General features: G+C 48.8%; 1 protein-coding gene across 7 annotated transcripts in view; it reads right to left on the bottom strand.

Annotated features, from left to right (window-relative positions):
* Positions 1-18135, bottom strand: part of LOC310661421 (transcription initiation factor TFIID subunit 1-like) — a 46897-nt gene that overhangs the window by 13569 nt on the left and 15193 nt on the right. For 4 of the 7 annotated variants that reach the window (XM_083407365.1, XM_083407369.1, XM_083407366.1 and 1 more), the window contains exons 13-29: positions 16980-17153; positions 16164-16337; positions 15969-16073; positions 14359-14559; positions 12887-13028; positions 12447-12577; positions 10774-10854; positions 10473-10622; positions 9556-9678; positions 9301-9476; positions 7605-7846; positions 6190-6403; positions 5434-5599; positions 4361-4572; positions 1842-1950; positions 1507-1605; positions 723-900 (exon numbers count right to left, since the gene is read on the bottom strand). In XM_083407365.1, the coding sequence (XP_083263491.1) occupies positions 723-900; positions 1507-1605; positions 1842-1950; positions 4361-4572; positions 5434-5599; positions 6190-6403; positions 7605-7846; positions 9301-9476; positions 9556-9678; positions 10473-10622; positions 10774-10854; positions 12447-12577; positions 12887-13028; positions 14359-14559; positions 15969-16073; positions 16164-16337; positions 16980-17153 (2677 nt within the window). The remainder of the gene's footprint in view (positions 1-722; positions 901-1506; positions 1606-1841; positions 1951-4360; positions 4573-5433; positions 5600-6189; positions 6404-7604; positions 7847-9300; positions 9477-9555; positions 9679-10472; positions 10623-10773; positions 10855-12446; positions 12578-12886; positions 13029-14358; positions 14560-15968; positions 16074-16163; positions 16338-16979; positions 17154-18135) is intronic. The other 3 variants (XM_083407367.1, XM_083407368.1, XM_083407371.1) reach the window with 1 other exon arrangement.

The following is an 18135-nucleotide window of genomic DNA, read 5'->3' as shown; positions in this document are numbered from 1 at the left end:
AGCTAGAACAGTGAGACGGAGTGCTGCGCAGCACTCTGTCTCCCTGTTCTGGCTTTGGGCTTAGCCGCGCAGCCTGCATTCGCTCTATAGGATGCACACACATTTCCCCTTAATTTTTGGAGGGGAAAAGTGCGTCTTATAGAGAGAAAAATACGGTACAGTGGTGCCCCGCAAGACGAATGCCTCGCAAGACGGAAAACCCGCTAGACGAAAGGGTTTTCCGTTTTGGAGGTGCTTCGCAAAACGAATTTCCTATGGGCTTGCTTCGCAAGATGAAAATGTCTTGCGAGTTCCTGCGATTTTTTTTCACTCCCCACCCCCTTTTTCTAAGGCACTAATAGCCTTTTAGCAGCTAATCCGCTAATCCCTTAAGCCTTTAATAGCTGCTAATAGCCGCTAAACCGCTAATAGCGCTAATCCGCTAATGGGGTTGCTTCGGAAGACGAAAAAACCGCTAGACGAAGAGACTCACGGAACGGATTCTTTTCGTCTTGCGAGGCACCACTGTACTTTAAAGCATAAAATGGGTTGCAACGTAAAGCAGGTGCACACCAGAAGGAATTTCCTTGGTACCAGGCAGCCTTACAAATGAATAGTTAAAAGCCACCCTTTGCCTCCTCAGGAAGAGCATCAGGTCACTGCCCCAGTTGCCACGACTAGTGTTTTAAGGATGGGACACTTCATGCAAGGAGCTCAGGAGAAGAGAACTAATTAACCATCACCATTGTATGTGGCACTGTTCTTCACGATCAGCTCCACCTGCTCCCGGAATTCTTCGCGGGATGGGTAAAGGCGTTTGCGGACGTTTTCTCGCAGGGTCTGCAGGTCCATTGGCTTCGTGATGATCTTGTAATAATCCTTGACGACCTTCCCGTTAACAGGCTGGTGGAAGGGATATGTCTGGGAGAAGCAGAGGAAAACCCGAAAGGAAGGTGAGCTTCCCTTTTGCATCTTTGCACACCCTTAAGGTATCAGGGCTGCGTACAGCAACATAAAAGCATTAAAAACCCATTAAAAGCATTGCTTGCCAGGCAGAGGGCAGAAAACAGCCCGCCTGCCCCAAAAGGCTACCAGAGCCATTCCAAGCAGGCATCCTCCCTATGAGAAACGTTTTACACCATAGCTGTCAACCTTTCCCTTTTCTTGTGAGGAATCCTATTCGGAATAAGGGAATTTTCCTTTAAAAAAGGGAAATGTTGACAGCTTTGTTTTACACATTTCACCTTCGAGGTGAAAATCACCTTGTTTTTCTTACGTATTTTGTGTTCTCATTTTCTACTTTCACATTGTGAACCACCCTGCAATCTTTGGACAAAGGGCAGTTTGGACACCCTATAGAAAATCTCCTACAAAACCCTGTACAAAAAATCTCATAAATCAGGTTTTCTGTTGTTCCCATCCAACCAAGGAGCTGGTCCTCCCGATACCTGGGAAGCAAAGAGCCTCTGCACGCAACATTCAACCAGAAGAGGCCAAAACCAAACCCCGCAGGGGAAGAGGTCTTACATTGGGAAGATCTCGCATCTCATTGATAATGCTTTCCAGGATAGAGGACAGGGTCACCATGGGGTCGGTGCGACGCCGGTGGATGGATTTGTGAGGCCGCTGAAAGAGACAGAAGCGATGCGTTAAAAGATCCTTCCAAGGTTTGCACAAAGATCTTGACAAAGAGCATTGCCAAGCATTCTGCTTTTTAGGGGAGGGATTGCCCCCTAGCTGTGGCCAGCTTGCAGCCTACTGGCCCTCTGACCGAGGCTTGAAGCAAGTCCTTGTCCCTGCAACCATCTCCCAGGTAGACCGTGGGCAGAGGGAAGGAGCTTGAAAGTCAGGGAAGGGCTCACGTTCAAGTAGTCGCAATGAACTGTGGTCCCGACGCGCCGTTTCTTCTTCGGTGGGAGCTGCTGTTTCGGGAACTTCAGCACTAAAGACTTCCTGCGAACTTCATCCGCGCTGCAGGGAGAGAGGGGAGAGGCGTGAGCTATAGCCTGCACCCCCATTTCCTTTGGTGCGTCTAGCCGCCACTCTGGGAGGGACTGAGTCAACCACAAAGAGCACAGCAAGAAGCCCGTTTACTCTTTCAGTGGGTCTAGTCTGGGGTCAAAGGAGCTGTAAATTGAAGACCTGTAATCCCACCACGGGTCAGCTCACAAAGCAGCCTGCTGTATCCTTAAGGTGCTACCAATTCTACCTTGTGCGTCAGTCAGTTGCTGCTCCTGCTGCTCTTAGTAATTGACATTTAGTGACTTGCTATGAGCAGTTGCGTGGTTATTTTTAAAGGATTACCGTATTTTTCGCTCTATAGGACGCACCCGAGCAAAGGACGCACCTAGTTTTTAGAGGAGGAAAACAAGTAAAAAATATTCTTAATCAAATCAGTGTTGGAGCTTCGCGGACAGCCTTTCAAGCCTCTGCAGGGCAGCTGGGTGCTTTCACCCCGCTGCCCTGCGAAGGCTTTGTGCAGCCATCCCCAAGCTAGAACAGCGAGATGGAGGGCTGCACAGCGCTCCATCTCCCTGTTCTGGCTTCGAGGACAGCCTTTCAAGCCTCCGCAGGGCAGTGGGGTGCCTTCACCCCGCTGCCCTGCAGAGGCTTTGCGCAGCTAACGCCCAAAGCCTTTGGAGCGCAGCGCGAGGTCCCGCTGCGCTCCAAAGGCTTCAGGCAGCTATCCCTGAAGCCTGGAGAGCAAGAGGGGTTGGTGTGCATCGACCCCTCTCGCTCTCCAGGCTTCAGCGAAAGCAACGCGTAGCCTCCGGAGCACGGAGGGAGCGCTCCCTCTACCCTTTGGAGGATTCGCGTTGCTTTCGCTGAAGCCAAGGAGCCTGCATTCGCTCCATAAGACGCACACACATTTCCCCTTCATTTTTGGAGGGGAAGTGCGTCCTATAGAGCGAAAAATACGGTATGTTATTTTATGGGTGTTTTGGACTCTTTTTACTTAACCTTGCTGTTTAACTGCCTTGCACCCTGTGCAATCGGTGGTATGTGAGCCATCTCTTCAATAATCCAATGGCCTTCTCTTTTTGGGAACAGCCTTGCCAAAGAGACCCATGAGGCATCTTCGCTGATGATCTTTGGGCATCGGCATTTCTTTTCTGCAACGCTCCTGACTGGCGGGTCACACCATTTCATGGTTTTACCGTTTACGGATTCATTGCTGAGCAAAATGCTTGAGCTCGATCAGGCATAGGCCAACTCGACCCTCCCGGTGTTTTTGGCCTACAACTCCCATGATCCCTAGCTAACAGGACCCGTGGTCAGGAATGATGGGAATTGTAGTCCCAAAACATCTGGAGGGCTGAGTTTGCCTATGCCTGAGCTGGATGATCTAAAAGACCTCTTCCGACTAAGTACTACTTGGAGCCGATCCACTAAAATTAACAAGCCTAAGTTAGGCATATTCATTCTTTGGGTCTGCTCTGGATTATGATGAACACAGGACACAACCATGTTATTCTACTTAGGGCGGTTACCTGTGTGCCCAAAAGGGTGCCAGAAAGGAGCAGGGCAGAAGCAGAACAAGAAATCCCCACTTACTGCAAAGGAACCCCAGGGTAAGTGGCTTCCGCAGGGGAGCCGCAGAAAGAATGCGATTGGTCAAGGGAGATGTGGACTCAAAAAGGTTAAAAACCACTGGCATAGGGAAAAGTTTTTGTTCCTCTCTGGTAACAGTAGAAATTGTGGCCATTCAATGAAGCTGAATGGTGGAGGATTTGGCATTTATTCCTGCAACGCATAGTTAAAGTATGGAACTTGCTCCCACGGGAGACCGTATGACGGTGGTGCTCTGTCAATGGCTACAAACCACAATGGATATGACCAGTAATGCTTCTGAATAAAAGGTAAGGTAAAGGGATCCCTGACCATTAGGTCCAGTCGTGGCCGACTCTGGGGCTTATCTCGCTTTATTGGCCGAGGGAGCCGGCGTACAGCTTCCAAGTCATGTGGCCAGCATGACTAAGCCGCTTCTGGCGAACCAGAGTGGCACACGGAAACGCCGTTTACCTTCCCACCAGAGCAGTACCTATTTATCTACTTGTACTTTGATGTGCTTTCGAACTGCTAGGTTGGCAGGAGCAGGGACCGAGCCACGGGAGCTCACCCCGTCGCGGGGATTCGAACCGCCGACCTTCTGATCGGCAAGCCCTAGGCTCTGTGGTTTAACCCACACTGCCACCCGCGTCCCCTATGCTTCTGAATGCTAGTTGCTAAAGATCAGAGGAGGAGAGAAGTGCTCTTGCGCTTGGGGGCTTCCCACAGACTTTTGGGTCCCCACTGTGAGATTAGGATGCTGGACTAGATGGGCCATGACCCTGATCCGGCAGACTCCCCTATCTGTGAGATGATGCCAAGCGCCTCTCACCTCTCAATGAGCTGCTTCCCCAAGACGATCTTGGTCCCCTCCACTTTGATCAGCTCCTCGTTATCATTGGGGATGACGGTCTTCTCCAGCTCCTCCTCCTGCTCCTCCGTCATGGCAACGGGGTTGGAGGGCGGAGCGTTGGTTTGGTAGTAGAGGGGGCAGAATTTGTTGGTCCGCATGTGGCCAATGGCACCGCAAGCGCCACACTTTAACTGCAAGCAAAAGCAAAGGGGTGAAGGCTTGGCTCCAGAAGCAAAAAAAAAGGGGGGGGGGATTTCTCAAGGGACACAGGCAAGGCTTTCATCAACTGCACCACCAGCAACACAGAAGCAGCTTAAAGCTAAATTGTGTACATACTAAGTTGCATAGCTGCAGAATCCAGATTTAGGGGGAGGAAATCCCAGATAGGTAGCCATGTAGCTAAAAAAATTAAAGAGTCCTGCGGCACACTTAAAGACTAACAAATTTATTATGCTGTCATCTTTTGTGGATTCAAGATCACCCTGTCAGTGGCATGGAGTTCTTAGCTGGAAGGTAGATAAAGGAGAGACTTTTAAGGTGGGAGCCGAATGGTAAGGAGATGCAAATAAACTAGTCTGTGATAAACTAGAGTTGAAACTTATTAAAATTACTGCTTTCTTACTGCCAACTTTCACCTAATGCTTTTGACATAGGGGGTTTGAGCCCACAAAATTTTATGCCTTAATAAAATGTGTTAGTCTTTAAGGTGCTACAGGCCTCTAATATTGCATGGCTACCACTCTGGGATTATTTTTTATAAAAAAAAATTGATTCTGCAGCTATGCAATCTAAATTCAGCAAAGTCTCTCAACAATGGCTGAATAAAACTGGGTTACACATTTCCTTCCTTGCAGAATTTATGCTGCTTCTACCAGACTTGGAGGAGGAGACAAGAACAGGATAGCACCACCTGCTAAGGTCCGCAATCTGGTTTCTGAGATGCTTGCTTATTTTTCCTCCAGAAACACAACAGCTGGACTATTACTTTAAAATTTAAAGACCACAAGAAAAGGAGCCAAAGGCAGCCAAAGTTTTCAAGAGAGACAGCTTACCTTAAGGTCCGTCCGCTCCTTCATCTTCTTGGGCTTCTTCTCAGGAGGACCCTTCAGCTTCTCCTTCTCTTGGTTTCGTTTGAGCCGCCGCAGCTGCTCCTGGATCCGGCGCCTCTCTTTCCGCATCTCCTCCCGGTGCTGCTCGTCAAAGAGGGCAAACTTCCGGCTGGAAACACAAAGGCGAGGCACTTTGATGTTGCGGGACTCAAACTCCCATCATCCAGACAATTGGCTCTGCTGGCAAGCCCTGATGGGAGCTGTGTATAGCCAGCAGCTTCCAGATGACCACAGGTTTCCCTGGCCTAACGGTAGGGCCGGCCACTAAGCATTAAAGCACACAGATAAACAAAAACTCGGCATATGGGCTTTTCAGATGTTGCTGGACTACAGCTCCCATCATCCTTGACCACTGGCTATGCCAGCTACGGCTGATGGGATTTAGAGTCCAACAACATCTGATGGGGCCACAGGTTCCTCGCCTCTGGAATACAACGTTGGCTGCTGCATGATTTGATTCACTCTGCCTGACTCCTTGTGCTGGTTCCATATTTTCTTATTTGCTATATCCTGCCCGTGTGTATTTTTTTCCAAGTAGAAAAAGACACGAAGGCAGGATGCAACTTTATTTTTTTAAGGAACAAATATAAACAAACTGCACGTTTTCTGGCCTCTCGCCGCTCTCCTTTAGCAAGGAGATTCCCACCCTACCAGCATGACACTCCCAAGAGGAAAGCAGCATCTCTGGAATGCCCTTACATGAACTCGTCATCCTTGGTTGTCCGTATCCTGCTGTAGGCATCGATGACTGCGGGCTTGCGGACCGTCTCGCACCTCACATACTCTTTCCCGTCCTCGTCGCGGAAAGTGCGGTAGATTTTCAAGCGGCGGCCCGTGGCGGAGGAGTTCAGGCTGGTCACAGAAGCCGTGTCGTCATCTTTGTGAGACCCTCCCAGGCTGCCAGGGGTGGAGGCTGCAAGGAAAAACACGGGCTGCATTGCCAAGGGGACAAGCCAAGGTGGTGAGCTCTCCATGCGGAAACCGAAATGCCTAGTGTCTCCAGTATCCAATGGGAAGGGGCAAAGGCAGACCTCGGGACTGGACGTCCAGCAGAGAGCACACAGGAACCGCCACCCCCCCCATTAAACCATGCACCTTTTAAGCAATGTGCACCCTAGGAGAGCACCTTCAGCAAGCTCTTATCCCCACTGTCCAAGTTCCCTTTCTCTATAAGCCTTAAATGCCCAAAGACCTAAATGCTATGTTCCTTATACACTGCCCACCATCTGAAGAAGCCCTCTGGACTATCCCAGTGTTATGTGGCATTTGTTTACTTTCTCTGTGTAAACACACATGCACAAAAGAGAAAGAGAGAGAGAGCACTATACAGTGGTATCTCGGGTTACATACGCTTCAGGTTACAGACTCCGCTAACCCAGAAATAGTACCTCGGGTTAAGAACTTTGCTTCAGGATGAGAACAGAAATCGTGCTCCGGCAGCGCAGCGGCAGCAGGAGGCACCATTAGCTAAAGTGGTGCTCCAGGTTAAGAACAGTTTCAGGTTAAGAACGGACCTCCGGAACAAATTAAGTACTTAACCCGAGGTACCGCTATATCTAGCTATAGTTATATCTGGACATGGGTGGCGCTGTGGTCTAAACCACTGAACCTAGGGCTTGCCGATCGGAAGGTCGGCGGTTTGAATCCCTGCGACGGGGTGAGCTCCCGTTGCTCGGTCCCTGCTCCTGCCAACCTAGCAGTTCAAAAGCACGTCAAAGTGCAAAGTAGATAAATAGGTACCGCTCCGGTGGGAAGGTAAACAGCGTTTCCGTGCGCTGCTCTGGTTTCGGCAGAAGCAGCTTAGTCATGCTGGCCACATGACCTGGAAAAACTGTCTGCGGACAAACGTCGGCTTCCTCAGCCAGTAAAGCGAGATGAGCACCGCAACCCCAGAGTCGTCCGCGACTGGACATAACTGTCAGGGGTCTACCTTTACTTTATATCTGGACCACAACTCCCATCATCCCTGACCGTTGGGCCATACTGGCAAAGGATGCTGGGAGTTGGAGTCCAAGAACACCAGGAATGCCACAGCTGCTGCTGCATCAAGACTATAGCTGGATCCCAGAGCTGCTCCCTATCTGGGGACCTTCCTGCCCCTGCCAGGCACTCACAGAGCCCTTTCTTGTCCTTCCTGTCTTTCTTGCCCCTCTCCTTCTCGTTGATGCTGTCCTCCCCCATCAGCATCCTCTGAAGCTCCTTCCGCTCCTGCTCCTCCCTCTCCCGCGACAGCTGGGAGCTGGTCTTCTTGTTCTGGAGCATGTTCTCAATGTTCTTCCCCATCTCCTCAAAGTCGCTGTCCTCCGCAGAGCTGCTGTCGGTGTCTGTGGATAAGATCTCCGTAGACTCTAGGACCCTGAAGCAGAAAACCACCACCGGGGTCAACCTCTTTGGGTTTGTAGCATGTCAGGCGCTGGGCCGCAAACAGGAGGGCGGAAGCACAAACATCGCATTTCAAGGAGTCACAACCCCAGAGCCCTGGCGACTCTCCTACACACACTGGGACACCAAAAGCTGCCTAAAGCATAGCCAGGACAGGCACTTTGGCACCCTATTTGCAAAATTTAACAATTCCAAATTACAGACACACCTTCACTTTTGCAAGAATGAATATACTGCCTTCGGCTGCACTTGAGGGTCGATTTCAAAAAATTCCACTGGAAAAACAGTTATATCCATGTGGACATGGCAGTATTGAGTCAGTGGCTCATGTGCTTCTGGTCTGGACACTTTATAAAGATTTGAGGAGTGGGGTTATCACCCCTCCATGCCAGATCACTTGACCATTACTACTGGGTCCTTTCTTTTAGCAGACCAAGAGAGGACTCCCCTGCTCAGGGCCTGAGGACCCCAGTCCTGCCACTCACCACCTGGCCTAGGGCAGGGCCTGACGGGCTCCATAAAGGACTGCTGCTGCTGTTGCTGGACAGAGAGGGCTCCGTTTTTGTTTTTTTGTTTTTAAATTGCTGTTATTTTTTACCTACGTCGTTTTAAACTGATATTAATGCTGTATTTAGTTTTAGATTTTTATTCATGTGGAAATTGTTTTCCATTTGGTTGTGTATTTCTTTATGTGGTTTATTTATTGTTTATGACTTTGTAATTAAGTAAATCTTCTCATGTTGTAAGCCGCCTTGAGCACTGTTTTTAACTGTGGAAAGCTGGCATACAAATAAAATGATGATGATAACGATGATGGATCAGGCGTCAGCAAAAACTGAAAGGTTTTTAGCGGCGGCAATTAGAATAAGATCTACAGTGGTACCTCGCAAGACGAATGCCTCGCAAGACGAAAAACTCGCAAGACGAAAGGGTTTTTTGTTTTTTGAGTTGCTTCGCAAGACGAATTTCCCTATGGGCTTGCTTCGCAAGACGAAAACGTCTTGCGCCTTTTTCTTAAAACCGTCAATGCATTCCTATGGGAAACCGTCAATGCATTTCCTATGGGAAACCGTGCTTTGCAAGACGAAAAATTCACAAGACGAAAAAACTCGCGGAACGAATTAATTTCGTCTTGCGAGGCACACCACTGTATTAGTGTATTATTGATGTAATTGATGCAATTAGAATAAGATCTATTATTGGATTATTGATGTAAACCTCCAAAATGTATTTTGCATAGTTAAGTTTTTACCTCTGTCTTCAGTACATTTTATTTTATTGCTGTGGCTAGTGGCTGGTGCAAATAAAGGTTCTTCTGGTTCATAGTCAGGACACTGGTCCATCTATCTCAGAACTAACAACGCCGACTGGTAGAAGGATGGGTGGGAGAAGAATGGCAGAAAAGGTCACCTGCCCAAAGAAACTCACTTGTTCTGCAGGTCAAAGATGCGCTGGCACTCCTCCTTGTACCTCTCCTGGTGCTCCGCCACGGAGAAGCGAGACCCGCGGGCAAATTTGCTCATGGGGGTTTCACCCGAGCGAGCCTGCTCCGTGGACATGGTGCGCACGACGTCAATCACCTCCCAGCGGGAGAGCTTCTTGATCTGCAGAGAGAGATTGGCTGAGTGCAAGAGGCCGCCGAGCGGAGGCTCCGGGCACAAGCCTGAGACAGCGCCTACTCACCTCCTCCTCGGGAACGCCAAACTTGCGCAGAAGCTGCTTGGCGTTTTTGAGCGACAGGCGCCGCAGGTCCGCGTCCGTCCCGGTCACCGTCTTCTTCACCGGCTGGGGCTCCTTGTCATCCTGCTTGAAGGAGAAGGAGAGCAGGATTCTTCCTGTCAGAGTCCCATCCAGTTACCCTCCCACTTCCCAGGCCTGGGCAAAGAGCTTGGGGAACGAAACATGCTTCAGGCCTAATAAATAATAATACTAATAATAATAATAATAATAATTTTTATTTATACCCCACCCTCCCCAGCCAAGACCGGGCTCAGGGCAGCTAACAACCGATATAAAAAGGAATTGATTGAAATACAACTTAAAAGTAAGATTAAAATACAACATTAAAACATTAAAATGCAGCCTCATTTCAATGGAATTTCAATGGAAACTCAGACACCTTCAATGGAAACTAGCCACCTCCTTAACCATAAAGGTAAAGGGACCCCTGACCATTAGGTCCAGTTGCGGACGACTCTGGGGTTGCGGCGCTCATCTTGCTTTATTGGAAATGCTGTTTACCTTCCCGCCAGAGAGGTACCTATTTATCTACTCGCACTTTTGACGTGCTTTCGAACTGCTAGGTTGGCAGGAGCAGGGACCGAGCAGCGGGAGCTCACCCCGTCGTGGGGATTCGAACCGCCGACCTTCTGTTCGGCAAGTCCTAGCCTCTGTGGTTTAACCCACAGCGCCACCCACGTCCCTCATAACCTTATCTAACCCCTAACTACCTCAGGGGGCAGAATAGGAAATCTCATCTTCTTCTCCCATCCTCGCCGGCAAATTAGAGAAGGAAGCAACAGAAAGAGGACGCTCTAAGCACCTGCCTCACAACCATGGACCCTTGCTCCACACTTTTCTAACCTGGCCCTTCCACTTACTTTCTGCTGCGTTGGCTTGTTTGGGATCTTCACGTAGGAGAAGCCTTCTCCACATCCCGTCGGGTCTGCCACTCCCGTCACTTCCAAGAGACACTTCCCTTTCATGGCTGCAATGAAGGCCCGTGTGGTGTTCCAGGGAGCTGTGCGGACCTGAGAGGAAGAGGGGAGGAAGCCATGTCACTCCAGGCCTGGGCAGCCGAGGCCGTGAGAAGAGATTATCTCCACCTGAGAACATTTACCACTTCCCCAGTGGCCTAGCACCCACGGGCCCCTATTGCACCCTGGATACCGCCAGTTGTACCTCATCATCTATCTTCATCTGGAAGTCCTCCTCGTTTTCTTCTTCTGGGGCAAAGAAGGATTTCTCTCCATAACCTGCGTCCTGAGGAAAGAGAGGGTTAGGAAGCAATTTTCTGAGTCACGTGGGACAGCCCCATATGCCAGATGAATGTCAGGAGTTGGAGTCAAGCGTAGGTCCAGCAATTTTAAAAACCCACCCTTTTGGTGCAGTTAACTCTTCATTCAAAGTAACCAAAACAGCGCAGTGATCCCAGCAACTCTTCCCAGTAAGGCTGGATCCAGACATGTCAAAGAGGTGATTTGGTTAAACACGTTGTAAACTCATACAGGGAAATCCAGGAGGGAAAGGCGGGACTCCACAACACCATCTGGTGTCACAGTGTTATGCTGCATACGCAATGCTTTTTCTTTACCAATCTAGCTGAGCCCCAGGTCTTAATCCAATAAGGCAGTTGCAAGGCCTTCAAAGTCCCTGCCTTCCCACCCCTGTCCAGGGTCTTTCCCAAACTGCCTCTGCGTGCAACCAGTTTCTGCTCTGTTCTTTTCATTTATCTGCATGTTTTGGAAACCTGGGGGAAGAGGAGCTGGTTGCAAGCAGGAGGGGAAGACTCCCTGGCTTCTTCAGCGGCCTGCCTCTACTTTGCCTCTTGCCACCCCCTCTTCACCAACCTCTGTCTCTGCTCTCTGCCCCACCTTCTTCTCACTAAACTCGGTTGCCTCTTCAAGATTCCAACACCTCCTCCTCTCAGTCTGCTCCCTGATCACTCACTGTCACCCCACCACCATTCCCCTGGCTCAGAGCCTTCTTCCCCTGGGGGCTCCCTTGCGGGGGCTCACCAACCACTCCTCTGCTTCCAGTTAGTCCATGACACTCCAGGGCGGACAGTTGAGGACATGGTATCATCTACTCCCTTAGGCTAGTCTACTTGCTAACAAGAAATTTATTTATTCTTTATTTAGGATGTGTTTAAGGGTTGGTTATTTACTGAAATTATATCCCACTTTTTTTTCTCCAAAGAGCTCACAACAGCCCTGTGAGGTAGATTAGCTTGAGAGGCAGTGATGGGCCCAAGGTCACCTAACGAGCTGCATGGCTGAGATGGGAATTTGAAACCCCAGTCTCCCAGGTCCTAGTCTGACATTCTACCCACTACACCACCACGGACCAGGTTCTGCAACATATACTGTACTTTTCTGTGTATAAGACACCCCCATGAATAAGACACCACTATTTTGGGGGACTCAAATTTATGAAAATGGGGGGAGATGGCTCTGAGTTGTTGAGCTTTTTTTAGGGGGAGTGCCAAAAATCGCTCGACTGCATGCGGCGCAAAATCCGCCTCTCATCTGTCCCCTTGCCGACAGAAGCTGCCAATCGCCCGCCCAATTGCCACAGCGTCACCCAATCAACACCAGACCTTGACGCAGCAACCAATCAAACGTCAACCCTATGCGCTATCCATGTATAAGACGACCCCCACTTTTTAGCATAGTTTTTAAAAGAAAAAAACCTAGTCTTACAAACAGAAAAATATGGTACTTTGCCTTTCTGATTCTCCCACTGGTGGAGACTGCCAGGAGGAAGATGGCCTTGCAGTTCTCAAAATACCTTGCAAAGCGCAAAAGCAAGCAACCAAGAAGGACTGGGGAAATTGACAAAAAGCATAGGCTCACCTTTAAGCGCTGCTCGGCAGAGATCATGCTGTAATAGGCACAGCACTGCTCCGGAGACACCATCGCTCTGATCTCCTCTTCGGTGGGGAGTCGGAAATCTGGCTTTAGAACCCACCAGTTCGAGTCCATCCCTGAAACAGGCAGGGGTCCCCAATAAGACAGGCTAGGAAATATTCCCTCCCTCCTCTCATAGTCCCAAGAGCAGGACCAGCAAGCAGACGACATATCAGATGTGGGAAGTGTCAGAAGGTTACAGCACTCGTGGCCCGATACTTTTAACTGGAGATGGCAGAGACAAAACACAGGACCTTCTGCTGGCAACGAAGGTGCTCTAATGCCGAGCTGTGGCCCATTCTCAGAAAAACGATGCTACGCTCAGCGACTGGCCACCTCGGCAGAACGGGGCACCTGCATGACACCGCGAAGTGAGCAAAGCCTACCTGTGCGCTTGAAGTCGGCGCAGAGCTTCAGCCGCTTGCGGATGCTGCTCTCCGAGTGGGAAGGAAAGGCCTTCTTAATATCCTCCATGCGGATCCTTCGGGGCCGGTCTCTGCTCTTCCAGAACAGGCGATAGATGAACACCTGGCAAGGAAGTCCAAGGAACAGTATGAGTTACAAGCAGGGGCGTAGCGTGAGGGGTTGCCAGTAGGGGGCATGAACCAGGTGACCCCCAGTGTGGCACAGCCCAGTGCTCCTCTCTGCCCACCAAGAGCTACATTGGCCAGCTGGGGTTTCTCTATGTTGTGCATGACCTTTTGATTTGATTTGCTCAATTTTATTGTTTTCCTTTTTGGAAAGTACAGCGGTGCCTCGCAAGACGAAAAGAATCCGTTCCGCGAGTCTCTTCATCTTGCAGTTTTTTTCGTCTTGTGAAGCAAGCCCATTAGCGGATTAGCGCTATTAGCAGCTATTAGCAGCTATTAGCAGCTATTAGCGGCTATTAAAGGCTTAAGGGATTAGCGGATTAGCTGCTAAAAGGCTATTAGCGGCTATTAAAGGCTTAAGGGATTAGCGGATTAGCTGCTAAAAGGCAATTTAGATCAGCTGATAAGCGGCTTAGATCAGCTGTTAAGTGGCTTAGCGAACAGCTGTTAAGCGGCTTAGGGGCTTGGGGAAAAGGGGGGAGGGGGAAAAAAAACCCAGGAATTGCAAGACATTTTCGTCTTGCGAAGCAAGCCCATAGCAAATTCGTTTTGCGAAGCACCTCCAAAATGGAAAACCTTTCGTCTAGCGGGTTTTCCGTCTTGCGAGGCATTCGTCTTGTGGGGCACCACTGTACTAATGACTTTTTTCCCCTTTTTGTTTTTTAGGGACCAGGGTGGCGCTGTGGGTTAAACCACAGAGCCTAGGACTTGCCGATCAGAAGGTCGGTGGTTCGAATCCCCGCAACAGGGTGAGCTCCCGTTGCTCGGTCCCTGCTCCTGCCAACCTAGCAGTTTGAAATCATGTCAAAGTGCAAGTAGATAAATAGGTACCGCTCCAGCGGGAAGGTAAATGGCATTTCCGTGCGCTGCTCTGGTTCACCAGAAGCGGCTTAGTCATGCTGGCCACATGACCCAGAAGCTGTACGACGGCTCCCTCGGCCAATAAAGCGAGATGAGCACCGCAACCCTAGAGTCGGTCCCTTTACCTTAACCAATGACTTTTTAAAACAACAACAACAGTAGTCTCTAGCAAGTGAGCCAAACTGCAAGAGAGCACAAGAACTCTGAGGTTACTAGCCAACATGAGATGATCCCTTTCTGATCTCAAGTATGAAGACCTTTTTTTAAGGTGCCCTCTTGCACAGGCCCATGTGTCACAGCTGAGACAACACCAGTTGTATGTGCTAAGCCACCTGCTAAAAATATTTCTTTTCTCTCTTCCCTGAGCTTGCTGCAGAGATAATTTACACAAACCACAAAAAACAAACCTGTAGAAAGTCTCGGATGTGAGTATTGGCCCGTTTAGAGTTGGGTCCAGGAACTTCAAAGAGAGGACATTCTTGTCCAACCACAAATATATCCACCAGCTCCCGGATGTAATAAGCTTGTCGCGTCCGGATAACTAAGAAGTCTGTTTCAGGCATCTTGTGAAGGTAGATCGGAGCCCGGAAGAGATTGTTTTCAAATGCCTGGTGAAAAGAAAAAGGGGCCGCCGTTTGGTCAACTGCAAAAGCAGTCAGAGGAAGAAAAGGAATCTGCCATAACCTTACAGGCCAGTTTTAGTGCTTGAGATGCACTGGGATTATCCACCAAACCCAAGAGACAGTCGAGATAACACAAAAGGCTCCAAGATGGGCAAGCACCACAAAAATATTTATATTCTGAATATAAGAGTCTGAAGTTCGCTACACAGCAAGTCATTTTCCATTCCCCAAAGGTGACTGGTGTGCAAAAAAAATAGAAAGCGGAAGAACTGGTTGCTTGCCTGCATATGTTTTAAGTATACTCTCTGAAGCCACGGATCAGGTGGGGTACTGGATGCGGCCCATGGACAAGTCTGCCATGAACTGGGATGCCTTAATCAAATTGTTTTCCCACCCCCAGCCTCCAGCCTCTGCTGGTAGCTTGCGTAAGAAGCACCCATGCTCAAGAGACAAACTCCCTAGCCATGACGGAGTTCTGCATCACAACTTTACTTGTGTAAATCTGAGCGATTTAGCAGTAAACACTCCTGCCTCCTTTAGGGATCTTCCAAAAGCTGCATTGTTTAGACAGGACTTTACATTTATTTATTTTTAACCTATCAGTACTATCAGTACTTGCTTTTTTAAAAAAAAAAAAAAAGAAGAAGTTTTTGCCTGACACTTTCCCTGATTTTATTATAATCTTGTATTTTGCATACTGCTCTCATTATACTTTCAGGAAATGTGGATTATTAATACTGCAATAAATAAGCAAATGAATTCTGGATAGCTTCATTGGTACCGCATGAGGCTCTTAAGTCGCAGGGTTGTGGGTTCAAGCCCCACACTGGGCAGAACGGTCTCAGCCCAGTATAAAGGAGCATCTCCACCCCCATCTTTCACCAAGGTCCAGCTCCGAGGGCCTTCTGGCGGTTCCCTCACTGCGAGGTGACAGGGAACCAGGCAGGCCTTCTCAGTGGTGGCACCCGCCCTATGGAATGCCCTCCCATCAGATGTCAAGGAAATAAACAACTATCTGACTTTCAGAAGACATCTGAAGGCAGCCCTGTTTAGGGAAGTTTTCTATGTTTGATGTTTTATCGGGTTTTTAATATTCTGTTGGGAGCTGCCCCGAGTGGCTGGGAAAACCCAACCAGATGGGTGGGGTATAAATTATTATTATGAGATTCCTGCATTGCAGGAGTTTGGACTGGACAACCCTCGTAGTCCCTTCCAACTCTACAGTCCTATGATTCTATGAATTAATATTGCTGCTGCACACTAAATGTCTGCATTGGGGAAGAGAGATGGGCAGACCTTAGAAAGGCCACCTGCTGAAGCAATTGCAGCTGGTGGAAATTCGAAGCACACACCAACTCCATCCCCGTGCCCCCTGTAAAAGTCAAATCTCTCACCTGGAGCAGCTGGCCTGGATGAAGAGAGCCCAAGAACGGGGAGGTGTGGCAGTACACTGTCTCTCCGTACTTACAGTCTGGGGCCCCAGGATCCTTGCCCGGTTTCTGCCAGGAAGGAAGACAGGATTAAGTCAGAAGGGCAGGTTCAAATTGCAGAAGCTGAAAACCCCGGCAGCCAAACCCCAGCGCACTCACCCGCTTGTAGTAGTTCTTGATCTTGGTTGCCATGCCGACCTGCATCATCAAGGGGGCGTTCTCCTCACTGTACTCGGCCAGGATGAGGTCGCCGTCCTTGCCAGTGAGGTCGGTTGGGGTGCGCATGAAGAACATCTCCCCGCCGCCAGAGGCTTGCCGCTCTTGTTCTCTCATCTGGGCGCGGAGAAAAGGAGGTGGTTATCAAGAGAGCAAAAGACAACGGAAACCCCAACGGATTCTATGAAATTAGCAGAAATGACTGGCAGAATCCGAGACCAGGGAGAAGAGATGGTGGAAGAAGATTGGAAGAAATTTAAAGATTATTTACAGAAACAATGTAAAATTAATGAATGAGGGAATGATGTTGAATTGAGGCTAAGGGGTTTATAGCAATAATGTTTGAAAGACTAGGAAAAAGTGGAATGTTAATAGAGGGAAAGGTAAAGTTAAAATAATAAGACAAAAGTTAAGATAAAGGTAAAGAGGGAAAGGATTTGCTGAACAAACAATCGAACTGGAATACAAAGGGGGGAGGGGGGAGGAAGTCCGAGAAACAAGCTAATGTAAGATATGTTCTGAAAGATGGAATTGTTTTTAATTGTTGTTATTTTTTGTATTTTTTTCTGGCATTGTTTTTTCTTTTTTCTTCTGTTTGTCTTCTTTGTTACTTTGTGAAAATCTTAATAAAATATTATAAAAAATAATAATAATAATGAAACCCCAACGGATCCCAGGAAGAGCAGGGAAGCCCCTCAAAGTGCAGAGCAGCCAAGCTGGCAGCTGTCAAAGCAGAACCAGGAAGTGGGAGGGCCTCACCTTGGCTTTCTTCTTTATGTGCTTCAGCAGCGGCTGCACCGGATGAGGGCCGGGCTGGGAAAGGGTCCCAAAGGAGTATTTCTTCAGGGGAGGCCGGTGAGCCTGGCGCAACTTCATGGGGCCCATGTGGGTGGGGAAGAAGGGCTGCCGGAGCTCCACCGCAGGGATTGAGTGCTGCACCAAAAAAAAAAGCAAACGTGCGCCGTTACTCGAGGGGCACAAAAATCAGGACGCGCATTACCACCCGCCACAGGGACACCTCCCCATCCCCAGAGCAGGGGAATCCTGGGTCACAGGAAGAGAAGGGGCTGAGGGATGTGTCCGCCCAAAGGACCTGATGCTTTCTTTTTATTATTAAAGATTTTATTGATTTACAAAAGTGTTTGCAATGTCTCTCTCTCATATTTTTTTCCCCATGTAACATTTTTACAAATCAGTTTCATTTGTTGAGACATTAGGAAGAAACGGGGAAAGAGGTGGAGGGGGGAGAGGTGGGTATGGGGTGGAGTCGGGTGGCGATGTTTCTATTTTATTTACTATATGTAGGATTTGGTGTCAGCGTTGATTGTGCAGGTTCTCTGCTGTTCGCTTGTGTTCCTTTGGTGGTGAGAGAGGTTGCGGTTGGCCTAGGGTGTGTTTATTCATTTGTGGTTGGCTGTGGTGGTCTTTGTTTTCGTGTGTGAGTGGGGTGGGTGAGTGTTTTGGTTCAGGTTAGCCATATTGATTTGTATGCTGTTGGTGGATTTTTGTCTTTGTCTTGTTGGGCTGTGTATGTGATAAAGGGGAGCCATACCGGGGTAAAGGCGTCTTCTTCTATTTATCCCCGTGTCAGTTTCGGTTTATTGGTTAATTTTTCTAGTAAGGCTGTTTCCCATACTATTTGGTACTATTGGTCCATGCTTACTCCTGACAGGTCTCTCCAGTGTCTGGCTATGATGCTTCTGGCTGCTGAAAGTAGGTGGGTTATGAGTTCTTTGTGGTGTAAGTGGGCATTATTGTCTTGGAAGATGTTTAGTAAGGCCAGTTCTGGGGTGATTTCTAATACTTGCTCGGTTATTTTACTTATTTCTTGTATGGTTGTTGTCCAGAATAGTTGGATTTTGGGGCATTCCCACCACATGTGGAGGTAGAATCATAGAATCATAGAGTTGGAAGA

Source organism: Podarcis tiliguerta (assembly GCF_965153285.1).
Source record: "Podarcis tiliguerta genome assembly, chromosome: 13".
NCBI lineage: Eukaryota > Metazoa > Chordata > Lepidosauria > Squamata > Lacertidae > Podarcis > Podarcis tiliguerta.
The sequence above is the reverse complement of the archived record's forward strand: the minus strand, read 5'-3'. Positions and strand labels throughout refer to the sequence as shown.